This window comes from Microtus oregoni, unplaced genomic scaffold (assembly GCF_018167655.1).
Source record: "Microtus oregoni isolate MIOR12 unplaced genomic scaffold, Mior012 000004F_ref0000308, whole genome shotgun sequence".
NCBI classification, from domain to species: domain Eukaryota; kingdom Metazoa; phylum Chordata; class Mammalia; order Rodentia; family Cricetidae; genus Microtus; species Microtus oregoni.
The window spans coordinates 38,118,142-38,130,715 of NW_024543063.1; the positions used below are offsets into that span (position 1 = coordinate 38,118,142).

The 12,574-nt window shown below is 45.6% G+C and overlaps 1 protein-coding gene across 6 annotated transcripts in view; it reads left to right on the top strand.

Annotated features, from left to right (window-relative positions):
* The first annotated feature begins 7,136 nt into the window (after window positions 1–7,136).
* The window catches only part of Maf (MAF bZIP transcription factor), a 359,355-nt gene continuing 353,917 nt past the window's right edge, over window positions 7,137–12,574 (top strand). For all 6 annotated transcript variants that reach the window (XR_005974147.1, XM_041649951.1, XM_041649954.1 and 3 more), the window contains exon 1: window positions 7,137–8,399. Coding sequence is in view for 5 of the 6 variants with exons in the window: in XM_041649951.1 (XP_041505885.1) it covers window positions 7,300–8,399 (1,100 nt within the window). In the remaining variant the exon portion in view is untranslated. The remainder of the gene's footprint in view (window positions 8,400–12,574) is intronic.

The window sequence follows — 12,574 nt, forward strand, 5'->3', positions numbered from 1 at the left end:
TAATAATAATATACTTTCTGCCTACACCACTGTGGTAGCAGTTCTGATGCATGCTAAATTAATATTCCTTTCTTTTCTTCTGGTTTGGAAAAAAGCTCACATGGTTGTTTCTGGGGGCCACAGCAGCCTCTGGCAACACATCCGCTCTACCCATTGAGAAAGGGTTAAACACCTTGGCCTCCAGTGGGATTCAGTCAGGTAAATTCTACTTTCAAACAGAGTAGCACCCAGAGTCCACTTTAAGATCCACGCAGATGGATTCTGAAGAGAACACCAAGAAGGACCCATGTCCACACTGTGATTCCATTCTCTAAGGCCCAGACTCCAATACCCTAACTATGACAGAGGCTGACGCCCAAAGTCAAGAGCCACAGCCCGAGGTGGAAATGAAGCCTAGCAGCTCTTTTGTGCACTGTCTTATTTCTACTTACACACTTAGTCAACAGAGAATGTGCAGCCGAGGCAGAGGCATGACAAATAAAGCATGATAGGACCTATCAATCTAACTTTAGTTATTATCTGAGTGGGGACGAGGAACCCTCTGGGTGCCTTCACAGAACAGCAGCAGAGAACGCTCCAGGGCACCCATGATGCACCAGGAACAACAACAATACAAAACAGAACCGGAAAGGACCCCCTTGCCTCAGGCCCCAGCCAAACTCGAACAGAAACAAGTTTAGTGCCTCTAAGCCCAATTGGCGTATGCTAGAACTGCATTGCACTCCTAGGTTAAATGGCTTTTAGACGCCTCTGGAACAAGGGCTTAGCAGCACCCTATGACCAGGTGAACAGCGCTTCACACGACTGACCCTGCCACCAAGATGTCCCGAATAACTAACCAAGAAAGGCCCGGGCTGCCTAAAGATTCTTCTTATCGTGTGTGCATTCTATACAGTCCCCTTGCCCCCTGCTCTTCTAAAAAATCCAGTTTAAGTTGAAGAAAATAAAAATCTTTGAAGGACTGAAGGCTTTGGAGCTAAATTCCTCCCTTCCCCATATAAGTGAGAATTGGATCAAAAGGGATGGAAATGCAAGGACGGAGAACAAGCAGTCTCTAATTGAAAAAAAAAAAAAAAGCGGGGGAAAATCTAAGGAAATGGCTGTGCCTTGACAAAAGAAAGGGCAAAAGAGAGTCAAGTGTGGAAATCTGTTAATTTGGAATGTCAAGAGCGGGGAGACGAGCTCCAGCGTTTTTACATCTCTGCCCACCGTCTGAAACCCAAAGAAACCCTTTCATTCCAGTAGTCGTGTGTCCCCAAAGCAATTTATTAAATTAAAGCCTCCATCTGCCAGGCCATGCCTGGGGTCCGCGGGGTGCAGAAAAGGAGGAGTGATGAGCAAAACCTGCTGCTTTGGCCCGGGGAACAGCAGAGTTTTCCACAGCTCAGATCGACCACGGAAGGCCGGGTGCAGATATTCCGAGGAAGAAGTCTGAAGAGGCAAAAACCAATGACATAGGAAGAAAATAAGCGGAGTCCCCAAGCTCTGTCATTACTACTAATGTACTTTCCCAGTCCTCACCCTCCCAGGCAGGAGACATGACGATATTCGCTGTTTGCTGAGAACCCATGCTTTCTGTGAGCATCCTCCAATAAATAAATAACCTTAGCATTGTTTGAAGAGCCGAGAACCTTCTGCCATTCTCCATCCCTGCTCCTCACAGTCCCCCATCTGAGTGTTAGCCTTGGAAAAAAGCCTGGGAGTCTCATTTGTCTACCCTTTGCTTTCGCCAATGGCACTAGAGAAAAAAAAAAAAAGAGGTCTGAATTTATTGTACATATGTTTGTGTTCCGCTTAATAAAAAGAAACCTATATTTTAAGATAAACTTTGTTAGTAATTCATGAAGTGACTATTTATGCTAATCAGGCAGAAATATATTCTCCGGCATAATGCATTACATAAATTTGAATGCAAAATGTTCAATTATGAAGTAAATACAGGTAACGCAAATAATAAATTACCTCTAATAAAAATTATAAAAGATGTGTCTTCAAAGAGAATGGCTCTAACTTACAACTGTGAATTGCTTAAAGAGAGAAAAATTAATAAAGACTGAATTGCTCTGATGATTATTTAGCCCATAACTCACCTATTCATAACAACTCTTCGTAATCAGACTGTTGTTTCTCGCCCTCTGATGCAAGCCAAGACTGTTTCCTCAGCAATTTTACCCTTATCAGATTATCTCGTCTGATTCTATTAATTTTCTCCCATGAATCTGCTAACAGCAGTCTGTGATTTACTTACCCTGCTAAGTGAAGACGGCTAAAAGGATTTATCTAACACTAGACCTAGGAACCGAGTAAGCCTTATCACTCCAGTCCTCTCCAGAACTCTTGCAGATCAATGGAGTCGGTTTCCTACCGAGATTTAGTGGACACTGGTTAGTTCAGCACCGTAAAACCGGCTCGCACAGAAACAAAGCCCTCGGAAGCTTCGAGCTACATACACCCTGTTTACTTTAGATTCTGGATGTCTGATTGAAACAAGACATGTTGTGATGAGGAAAAGTATGGTCCTTTTAGCCTACAATATTTGCAATTTAGACTTGACAGGCCGTCTACATCTCCATCCCTGTTCTCGTGAAGCTGTCTGTAGATTGATTGACTCAGCATCATGGCTGCTCTCTCTGATGTTTCCAGGTCTCCTCGAATGACCAGTCCGATGCCCTTCTTCCCACCCAGATTGTTATACAAATACTCATGGCTTTCAGAAACTTTAATGCTACCAGTTTGAATTGGTCTATCACGACAAACGTGTACTTTCTAATTCCCTGTATATAGCTGGTGGAGATCACTAAAGTATATACGGGAGTGAGGGGGTTCATATTGTATTTGGATTAGATTGGCTTGGCTAGAAGAAAAACAAACAGTGCTAGCAAAAGAAGTCGCCAGCACTATGGCCTGCTATAATTGTGGGGAATCAGGAACCTGAATGGGACTAAATTAAAATGAGAGCTTGCAATTGTTATCAAAGAAACGCTGCTAACAGCACGCTGTAAATGTTTAGACGCCTCCTGCGCATCACCGAACAATGCAGAGGGGCAAAAATGGCACCTAAGTGCTAACGCCCTCCAGTTACATGTCTTTAAACAACATGTTTGGCCTCCCCCCTCTCTTTCTCTCTCTCTCTCTCTCTCTCTCTCTCTCTCATTTTCAAATGAAAATGGGAACTTGTAAAAGGCTCTGAAAAAGAAGAGGAAGAAAAATGCTATGGCTAACAATAGCAAGAATGAAAAATAAACCGTAAAAAAGTGTAGATAATAATACAGTTAGCTGGCCAGATGTGGTCCCTGAATGTCTAGAAATGGTATATAATTGTGACAATTGGGTGTGTGGCTGTGAAGCTATAGGGCATGGTGTCCAACATCAGCAATTTTTGTTCATAAAATGATGTTTATTTATAAATATAGCAGTCTCCATGCCACTGGCCCAAAACATGCCTTTTTTGAGAGAGAGAGAGAGAGAGAGAGAAAGAGAGAGAGAGAGAGAAAGTGAGGGGAGGCAGGGATTATACTTTACAGCTTTTAACAAGAATTTTAACAAAATTTTTAACAAAAATTTTGATGCCCAAAATCCTAAGAGTTATCATAAAAATGAATTCTTTCTAAGGACACATATTTGTATTTTACTTAGAAACATAAACATCAGGCATATTTGGCTAACGATTTTTAGAACGACCTGAACACCCACGGCTAACCAGCACAGCGTTGCTGTGATTTTAAACACTGCCTTTTCTTTCGAGAGTATACTGCCATCCTTAGCTTCATTACTGGGTGGAATAGTGTTTGGGAGGAGGGAAGCCAAGCCAGACGTCTTTTCTGGTCACATAAATATTGACATAGTCTTCACTCTTTCTCCCCCAAAGTGGAACTAAACACAGTTCACACCACCCCAACAAAGCACTCCTCTAAAGCGAAACCACCCTTATAAACAATCACTGCAGAAACAGTATTAAAGAACGGCGTGTCTAGAAAATACCAACAGAGCAGGCCCTTTAGAATTAAGATGTCTCTACGTATTTACCAGGGTGTCTACCAGTAGGGGTGCCAGAGTTTGCCAGTGAGAAATTAACAATGGTCTAATCTGGTGTCCCAAGCCTGTGAGTGACCCCCAACGCCATTTTATAAACAGGAAAAAAAATGCTATGGGGTGGGGGGGTTTGAGACCACACTTAGGTACAATGTTCACAAAGATGGCTTAATACATGACTTAAGTGTCAGAAGTCAGGCTTTCCTGAGGGTTACTTTTCAAATAAACGATTTTATACCACTGCAATAGCTTTGCTTATGAGAGATGCATTTCATACCATTGAATTACAAGGAACTTTAATTCTATTGTTATTGCCACAAAACCGGTTAAAACTCCTTCCTTGTGATTTGAAAGAGCCTGGGCCCTGTTACATGGCATTAACGTGCGCAGGACTCTACGTTCAAAAGACATCCTCCAAGGACTGAGTCTATGGACCTCTTCCGAAGCAACGAAGTGGGCCATTAGAGGAAAAAAAAAGATTTCAGCACCTACTAGCAATTTCTGTAGGCCCTTTCCTGCAACATTGGGTTCTCCCACTGTGGTCTTGCTAGCTTTTGCCCCTCTTGCCTGAAAAATCAGCGTCTTAGCACTTTTCTCAAAAACAGATTAATTTTCAACTAACCTTTGCCGAAAGGTGGCGCTGTTGAGGTGAAAACCAACTCGATCCAACAACAGTTTTTACTCTGGATTCTTTTGCAGGCTTTTCGGATTTTTTTTTTTTTTTTAGTACACCCCTATAGACATCCCGCATAGAGTTAAAATAAATACGATTAACACCAAATGCATTTCCTTCTACGAAGAAATCTATAGTCCCAATTTCCAAGCAGGTGAACCTGTCTTCAAAATATTGGGCGGCTTCAGACAACCTTTCTTTCCCCTGTCAATCTCCCTCTTTCGACTTGCCTATCGCTTTAAAATCTTAGAAAAGAGTTGTTAGTTTCTTTTCTTTTTTGTTTCTTTCCCTGCCTCCCCCCAAATTTTTGCATAACTTTGGAAGAAATTAGTCTAGAAAACTAAACCGGTTATTGATATTTGTAACGGGAGGGGGCAACCCTACCCCACCCCCACTCTGGGTTTCCGGACTTGTTCAGAGAAGAAAGCAGTTTAAAATTTAACCCTTGGAGGAGAGTGAGGGAAGGCTCTGAGGTATTGTTCCCCCACTTGACCACCAAATCCCAAAATACCAAATAATTAAACCAGAAGAGAGGGCTAAGGGCACCCAGGACCCTGATAAACAGGGTTCAGATTTCATAATGATGAAGATGGCATTGGTGGGGGGAGGCGGGTTCTCAAGCACGGTTGAAGTTTCACAAATGGAAAGGATGGTGGATGGATAGCAAAGCAGGCAGAGAAAAGACTTGGAGGGGGGGAGAAGGGAGGCGAGAAGATAAAAGGAGGATGAATATGATTCTCAGAAGCTAAACTCCCAGCCTGAGTCAGGAGCCTCAGAGCTGAGCCCCGACTGACCCAGCGTCCGGGAATCAACTTGCTGGCAAAGCCGACCAATCACTTTCTCCAAGGGCCGAAGATGCCAGCGGGCTAGTCATTATACAGAACGTCCCCAAACACTTTAGGCCCCCTCGTTTTTTTCAAGAGAGTCATACAGGCTTTCTTCTACCCGCGAAATCCAAACCAGTGCAGGCGCACCGTGCACCGTGCACCATACACCGCGCGCCGCGCGCATTCTGGGTGCCCGCACCCTTGGCGCCCCCATCTGATCACCTCACTAGGAGAGGGACAAAGAGTTGAGCCAAGTTGGGCCCGGGAGCATCAGATTCTGTAAAGGAACGTAACCCCTCCCCCTCTTCGCCCCCCAACAGCCACGGAGGATGCTGAAGGCTAATCAAAAAGCAAAAACTGCAAGACGAATAAAAGCACCTTGTCAGGGTGCGGGACCGGCAAGGGACAGGAGCGTTCAGGCGGATCTCTGCAGCGCCAGAGTTGCGGCTCAGCAGGGCAGGCCTCTCTCGAGCTCCGAAGAAAAGCAAAGCAAACCGTCCTCCAGGGTCCTCCCGGATTCCAGCCGCCCTTTTAGCAAACTATGTCCCCTGGTGCACTAAACTTCACGCGGGGCTGGGGTGGGGGACGTTACTCCCTGGCTGCTCCAGAGCAGCGGCGCCGCAAGGGTTAAGCCAGCCTGTCCCAGCTGACAGTCAGCTGATTGGGCTGTGATTGACAGCTCCGAAAAGTTTCCTTGTTTCTATACTATTATGCTAATCGCGGCCGCTTTCGCCGCCTCCCATTGGAGGAGAGTGCCAGTCAATTTCCCATTTGAGTCTGACGTCACGGGTGCTATAAAACTCAGCAATTGCTTTAAACTCTTCTCGCTGGATCAGATGCTTTAAAATCTTTTTTCATCTTGGAGCTGTAGCTTGAGCTGCTAGTCCGCTCGGCCTCTCCCCCACACACCCTTTTGCTCTCGGCCTCGCCTTGGCACAGGACTTTGCAATTTTGCTTTTTTTTTTAAAAAAAAAAAAAGCCAAAACCAAAAAAAAAGGGGGGGGAAAAAGGCAAGAAAGAACTAAACTCCCCCCTCCCTTGCCTACAGCCGGCCTGCACCTCGGTCTTGCACTTTGCACGGAGGGAGAGGGTGAGAGAGAGAGAGAGAGAGCGCGCACGCGAGGAATCCGGAGAGAGAAAAGAGAAAATAATAATAGTAATCATAAGAGCCAGGCAGAAGAGGAGAGAAGCGTGAAGTATTAACTCTCCCGGTGCCGAGACTCGCACCTCCGGGACAGCCACCCGCCGCGCCATCCAGTCCGGGAGCAGCCACTGCGCGCGCCCCGCCTGCAGCCCGGCCGGTTTAGGCGAGCCCTCCTTATGCAAAGCGCGCAGCAGAGCGGAGAGCCGGGGACGCCGCGCACCGGGTCGGGCTCCTCCGGCATCCTCACCGCCGCCGTCATCGCCACCACCACAACCGCCAGCTGCGGAGGACCTTCCCGAGCCTGAAGCGCCCGGGATCCGAGCTCAGGGAGGCGAGCAGGCGAGGAGGGGGCCCGGGGCGAGCGGGAGAGAGAGAGAGAGCAAGAGAAAGAGAGAGAGCACATTGGCGTGAGCAGGGGGGAGGGAGGGCGGGCGCGGGGGGCTGCGGGCAGGGCGGGGGGGTGTGTGCACGCTCGAGCTTTCGGGCCACAGCCACCGCCGCGCGAGCTAGAAGCGCCTTAGCCCGGCAAGCTGGCTCACCCGCTGGCCACCCAGCACAGCCCGCTGGCCCCTCTCCTGCAGCCCATCTGGCGGAGCGGCGGCGGCGGCGGCGGAGGCAGGAGGATGGCTTCAGAACTGGCAATGAACAATTCCGACCTGCCCACCAGTCCCCTGGCCATGGAATATGTTAATGACTTCGATCTGATGAAGTTTGAAGTGAAAAAGGAACCGGTGGAGACCGACCGCATCATCAGCCAGTGTGGCCGTCTCATCGCCGGGGGCTCGCTGTCCTCCACCCCCATGAGCACGCCCTGCAGCTCGGTGCCCCCGTCCCCCAGCTTCTCGGCGCCCAGTCCGGGCTCGGGCAGCGAACAGAAGGCGCACCTGGAAGACTACTACTGGATGACCGGCTACCCGCAGCAGCTCAACCCCGAGGCGCTGGGCTTCAGCCCGGAGGACGCGGTCGAGGCGCTCATCAGCAACAGCCACCAGCTCCAGGGTGGCTTCGATGGCTACGCGCGGGGAGCACAGCAGCTGGCCGCGGCGGCGGGGGCCGGCGCCGGCGCCTCCCTGGGCGGCAGCGGCGAGGAGATGGGCCCCGCCGCCGCCGTGGTGTCCGCCGTGATCGCCGCGGCCGCAGCGCAGAGCGGCGCGGCACCCCACTACCATCACCACCACCACCACGCCGCGGGGCACCACCACCACCCGACGGCCGGCGCCCCGGGAGCCGCGGGCGGCGCGTCTGCCTCTGCGGGCGGCGCGGGTGGCGCGGGCGGCGGTGGACCGACCAGCGCCGGCGGCGGCGGCGGCGGCGGGGGCGCGGCGGGGGCGGGGGGCGCCCTGCACCCGCACCACGCCGCGGGCGGCCTGCACTTCGACGACCGCTTCTCGGACGAGCAGTTGGTGACCATGTCGGTGCGCGAGCTGAACCGGCAGCTGCGCGGGGTCAGCAAGGAGGAGGTGATCCGACTGAAGCAGAAGAGGCGGACCCTGAAAAACCGCGGCTATGCCCAGTCCTGCCGCTTCAAGAGGGTGCAGCAGAGACACGTCCTGGAGTCGGAGAAGAATCAGCTGCTGCAGCAGGTCGACCACCTCAAGCAGGAGATCTCCAGGCTGGTGCGCGAAAGGGACGCCTACAAGGAGAAATACGAGAAGTTGGTGAGCAGCGGGTTCCGAGAAAACGGCTCCAGCAGCGACAACCCGTCCTCTCCCGAATTTTTCATGTGAGTGTGACACGCGATCCCAGCTAGCCACCTTGTTAAATGCTCCGTGGGGGTCCGGCTCCTGAGTGGGCTTGCTAGTTGCAGGGCCGTGCTCGCCACCACCTCGCCCACTCCCCTGGCGAGTTTGCTCCCCTTGGCCTTGCACACACAGACACGCACACAGACACACACACACACACACACGCACACACACACACACACACACACACACACCAAACTTGTGGTGGTGATGACTGTTTTGAATTGGGGAGGGAAGGGGGTGTCTGGCTCATGAATTGCCAACCTGAATTCCCCATAACTTGCTAGCTTGGTTGTTTTGTTCTTTTTTTTTTTTTAAACACCGCCCCCTTCCCAACACACACCCCGGACTTGCATAAGGGTCAAAGATCTGAGCAGAGTACTTCATGTAGGACATAGCTCACCTTTGAATCCGGCCATCAATCGCCTGTATTTTTTTTTCTTTCTCCTTTTTCAGTTCATGAGCTGGTGTTCATTCTCTCTGTGTGTGTGTTTATTTTGTTTGGATTTTCTTTTGTTTTTTCTTTGTTTTTGTTTATTTTTTGGAGCTTGCCGTGTTTCCCAACCTCCGCCCTCATTCCCTCTGCACCAAGTTCTTGAGATTAAAGAAAAAACAGCAGGTTTTTTTTCTTTCTCCTGAGTTCTTCTGTGAGATTGAGTTTGCAAAGGAAAAAAAAAAATGTGAAATGCTCTAGACCTTGCTGCGTGCTGAGTTCCACCGGGTTTTTCAGCATTGTTATGCTAAAACAGAATGAACTAAAGCCCCTCCTGAACCTGCCACAATCAAGCCTGCTTCAAGCTTCGGGGTGTGACTCCTGAGTTTTGGCCTTACATTGCCAAATCTGGAAGTTTAGTCTGCCATTAAAAAACAAACAAACAAAAAGACACAAAAACAAATTTACTCTCATCTCATGCATTACGATGCTTGCTACTTTGTCTTAGCAACAATGAACTATAACAGTTTCAAAGACATTATGGAAAAGAGACATTATATTAATAAAAAAACCTGCATGCTGGACATGTATGGTATAATTATTTTTTTTTCCTTTTTTTCCCTTTTGGCTTGGAAATGGACTTTTGAAGACTTAGCGCATGGCATCCATACTTTTGTTTTTCAGCCTCATGACTTTTTTGAGTTCAGAACAACAACAGAAAAAGTACAACCCCAAAGCCTTCTTCCCTTGAAAGTTTGCTTCTACTCCCGACTGCTTTGAGTTACTATGAACTTCAGCCTCCCATTGTAAATGCACTGAAGGCATTCCTTGTCAAAGATACCAGAATGGGCTACAAATTTACATGGCAAATATTATAGAACATAAATTAAATATTTTCTTTTTAGTAACAATGATGCCTGCTTTGGGGCACTTTAAGTTGTGCAGTTGCCAAAAGCAGTCTAAATTTTTTTCTTTGAGAAGAAAGAAAAAGAAATCTGCCCCAATTATTTTTTTGGTTTGTTTTATTTTATTATTATTATTCTTTTTTTGGCTTTTGGTCATTGTCAAATGTGGAATGCTATGGGTTTCTAGTATATAATTTAATTATAGTTTTTATAATCTGTTAGCCCAGTTAAAATGTATGCTACAGATAAAGGAATGTTATAGATAAATTTGAAAGAGTTAGGTCTGTGTAGCTGTAGATTTTTTTTAAAGGCCGATGCACTAAATTGTTTACTGTTGTGATGTTAAGGGGGGTAGAGTTTGCAAGGGGACTGTTTAAAAAGTAGCTTCTGAAGCATGTGCTCGCAACCTAAATATAAGTTGGGTATGTGTAGTTCTTGCTATACCGTGGACTGTATTGAAAACCAAAGTATTAAAGGGGAAATGCCCCCGTTTATATCTGTAGGGGTATTTTACATTCAAAAAAATGTATGTTTTTTTCCAAAATTAAAGTATTTGGGACTGAATTGCACTAAGATATAACCTGCAAGCATATAATACAAAAAAAAAAAAACGCAAAACTGTTTAGAACGCTAATAAAATTTATGCAGTTATAAAAATGGCATTACTGCACAGTTTTAAAGCAATGCAGATTTTTTACAGTGGTGTTGTGGTGCAGAACTGGATTTTCTGTAACTTAAAAAAAAAATCCACACTTTTAAAGGCAATAACCAGTAAATGTTATTTTCAGGGACTGACATCCTGTCTTTTAAAAAAAAAAAGAAAAGAAAAGAAAGAAAGAAAAGTAAATCTTACCACAATAAATATAAAAAAATCTTTTGTCAGTTACTTTTCTTTTACATATTTTGCTGTGCAAAATTGTTTTATAACTTGAGTTACTAACTAACCACGCGTGATGTTCTACATGCTTCTCTTTCATTTTCAATTCTGGTTATATCAAGAGAAAGAGTAATCTACAATAATAAACTGCTTTTTTTTTGATTCTGTTCCGTTTCTTAGTGTACAGATTAACTGGGCCCTATGTCTTGGATGTATTGTATTGGAGCTTGAATGTGAAGTGCAAAAATGCATCCTCTTTGGTTTCTGAACAGGGGAGTTGCAGGCAGTTATAAGGTGAAGTTATAAGCTATTCTGAGAGTGGAGGAGATTGGCACCATTTAGTCATCAATACTATTTAATAGAGATATGAATGATGACATCTCAATTTTTATTCCCCAAAGTTTTTAGTTCCTCTAAATGAGCTGAGCCATTAAAAAAGGGAGAAAGAGGGAGAGAGAAAGAGGGCGAAAAAAGAGAGACAGATACACACACATACACAGTCTCTCTCACTCTTTCTCTCTCTCTCTTTCTTTCTCTCTCTTTCTTTCTCTCTCTCTCTCTCTCTCTCTCACACACACACACACACACACACACACACAAAGAATGGATCTCACTGGACAGATTTGAGCTTCTGACTCAGGAGTAAATCCAACTAGAGAGATGGGACCAGCAAATCTGACTCACCAGAGGTGCATGAGAACATAGACATTTAATGGTAAAGATAAACAGTTCCTGCCATTTGGCCAAAAGTGATTATTTTTTCTTCTTCCTTTACATGCCCTGATTTTCTTGTTGGTGCGGCCTTGACAAGACTAAATATAAACACTTTGCACAAATCAAAGTTGTTTGATTTCACTTTAACTTTTTTTTTAATTTAAAAGAATTTTTTATTTTTTTTTTTTAAATGAAAGTCAGTTGTTTTAAATGAGAAAAATAAAGCCTACCCTTTCCCCACAGAATGTCTAGTTCATGCCAGGTTTAACTGTTATCTAACTACATTTCACTAGGAATATTCGAAGAGCTGTCTCACCACACAGACAAACTAGGGATTACATGAGTTCCCAAAATATAAATATAAGAAGAAAATAATGCCTTCATGGGGCAAAAGCTATGCTTTGATGTATTACTGTTTGTCCTCAAATCAGACTATAAACGGAATCTAATTGAAAGATAACTTGAAAAAGAAATCTTTTACCTTCGGTTGAATTCCTAAACCCTGACCCACTTAAAACTGACACAAATCCCTGCAACCATGTTACAAATACAGGCCATTTTCTCTTTTGGTAGGCCTCCCTGAAAGTTAATGGAATAGCAGACAAAGCCAACACTGTTTTGAAAATATAACTAAACACAATGACCTTTGTCTCATTTTGTTTTCCATTCTTTTTTCCTTTTAAAAATGAGATAATATTGTAACCCATAGTAAAGTCCAGATTTTTAAGGAAACAGGTAGTTAGTTCTTCAGGCTGATGAATTCTGGACAGTTTCTCATAGGCCTTCCTGGCTCTTTTGAACAGAACACAAGACACTATCTACACTTCCTATACTAACCTGTCTTGATGAACTTGAATGCAAGTCCCCCCAAACACTGAGTTTCTCTAGACAGAAATCTTAATTGCAAAACTTCTCAAATATGCTGTAAATTAGCCGTCCTCAGCTTTAGAGGATTTTATTTCTCTGCTTACAGCCAGAAAATACACACATACCACCCCTCTGGAGAGGAGGAAATCGGCATGGCACTTGTACCAAAAACTCAATGCCAGAAGGGAGATCCTAGGCAGATATATTCTCAGAATAAGAGTGCCATTCGTCATACGATGGCTGCAATTATTTATCAAAAAGTGTGACCTGAGTTGGGGAGAAACTTAATTACATAATAATTCAAATGATTAAGCCTCTTGATAGGCTTCTATAAGGCAGTTCAATATTAGAAGCCAGTTT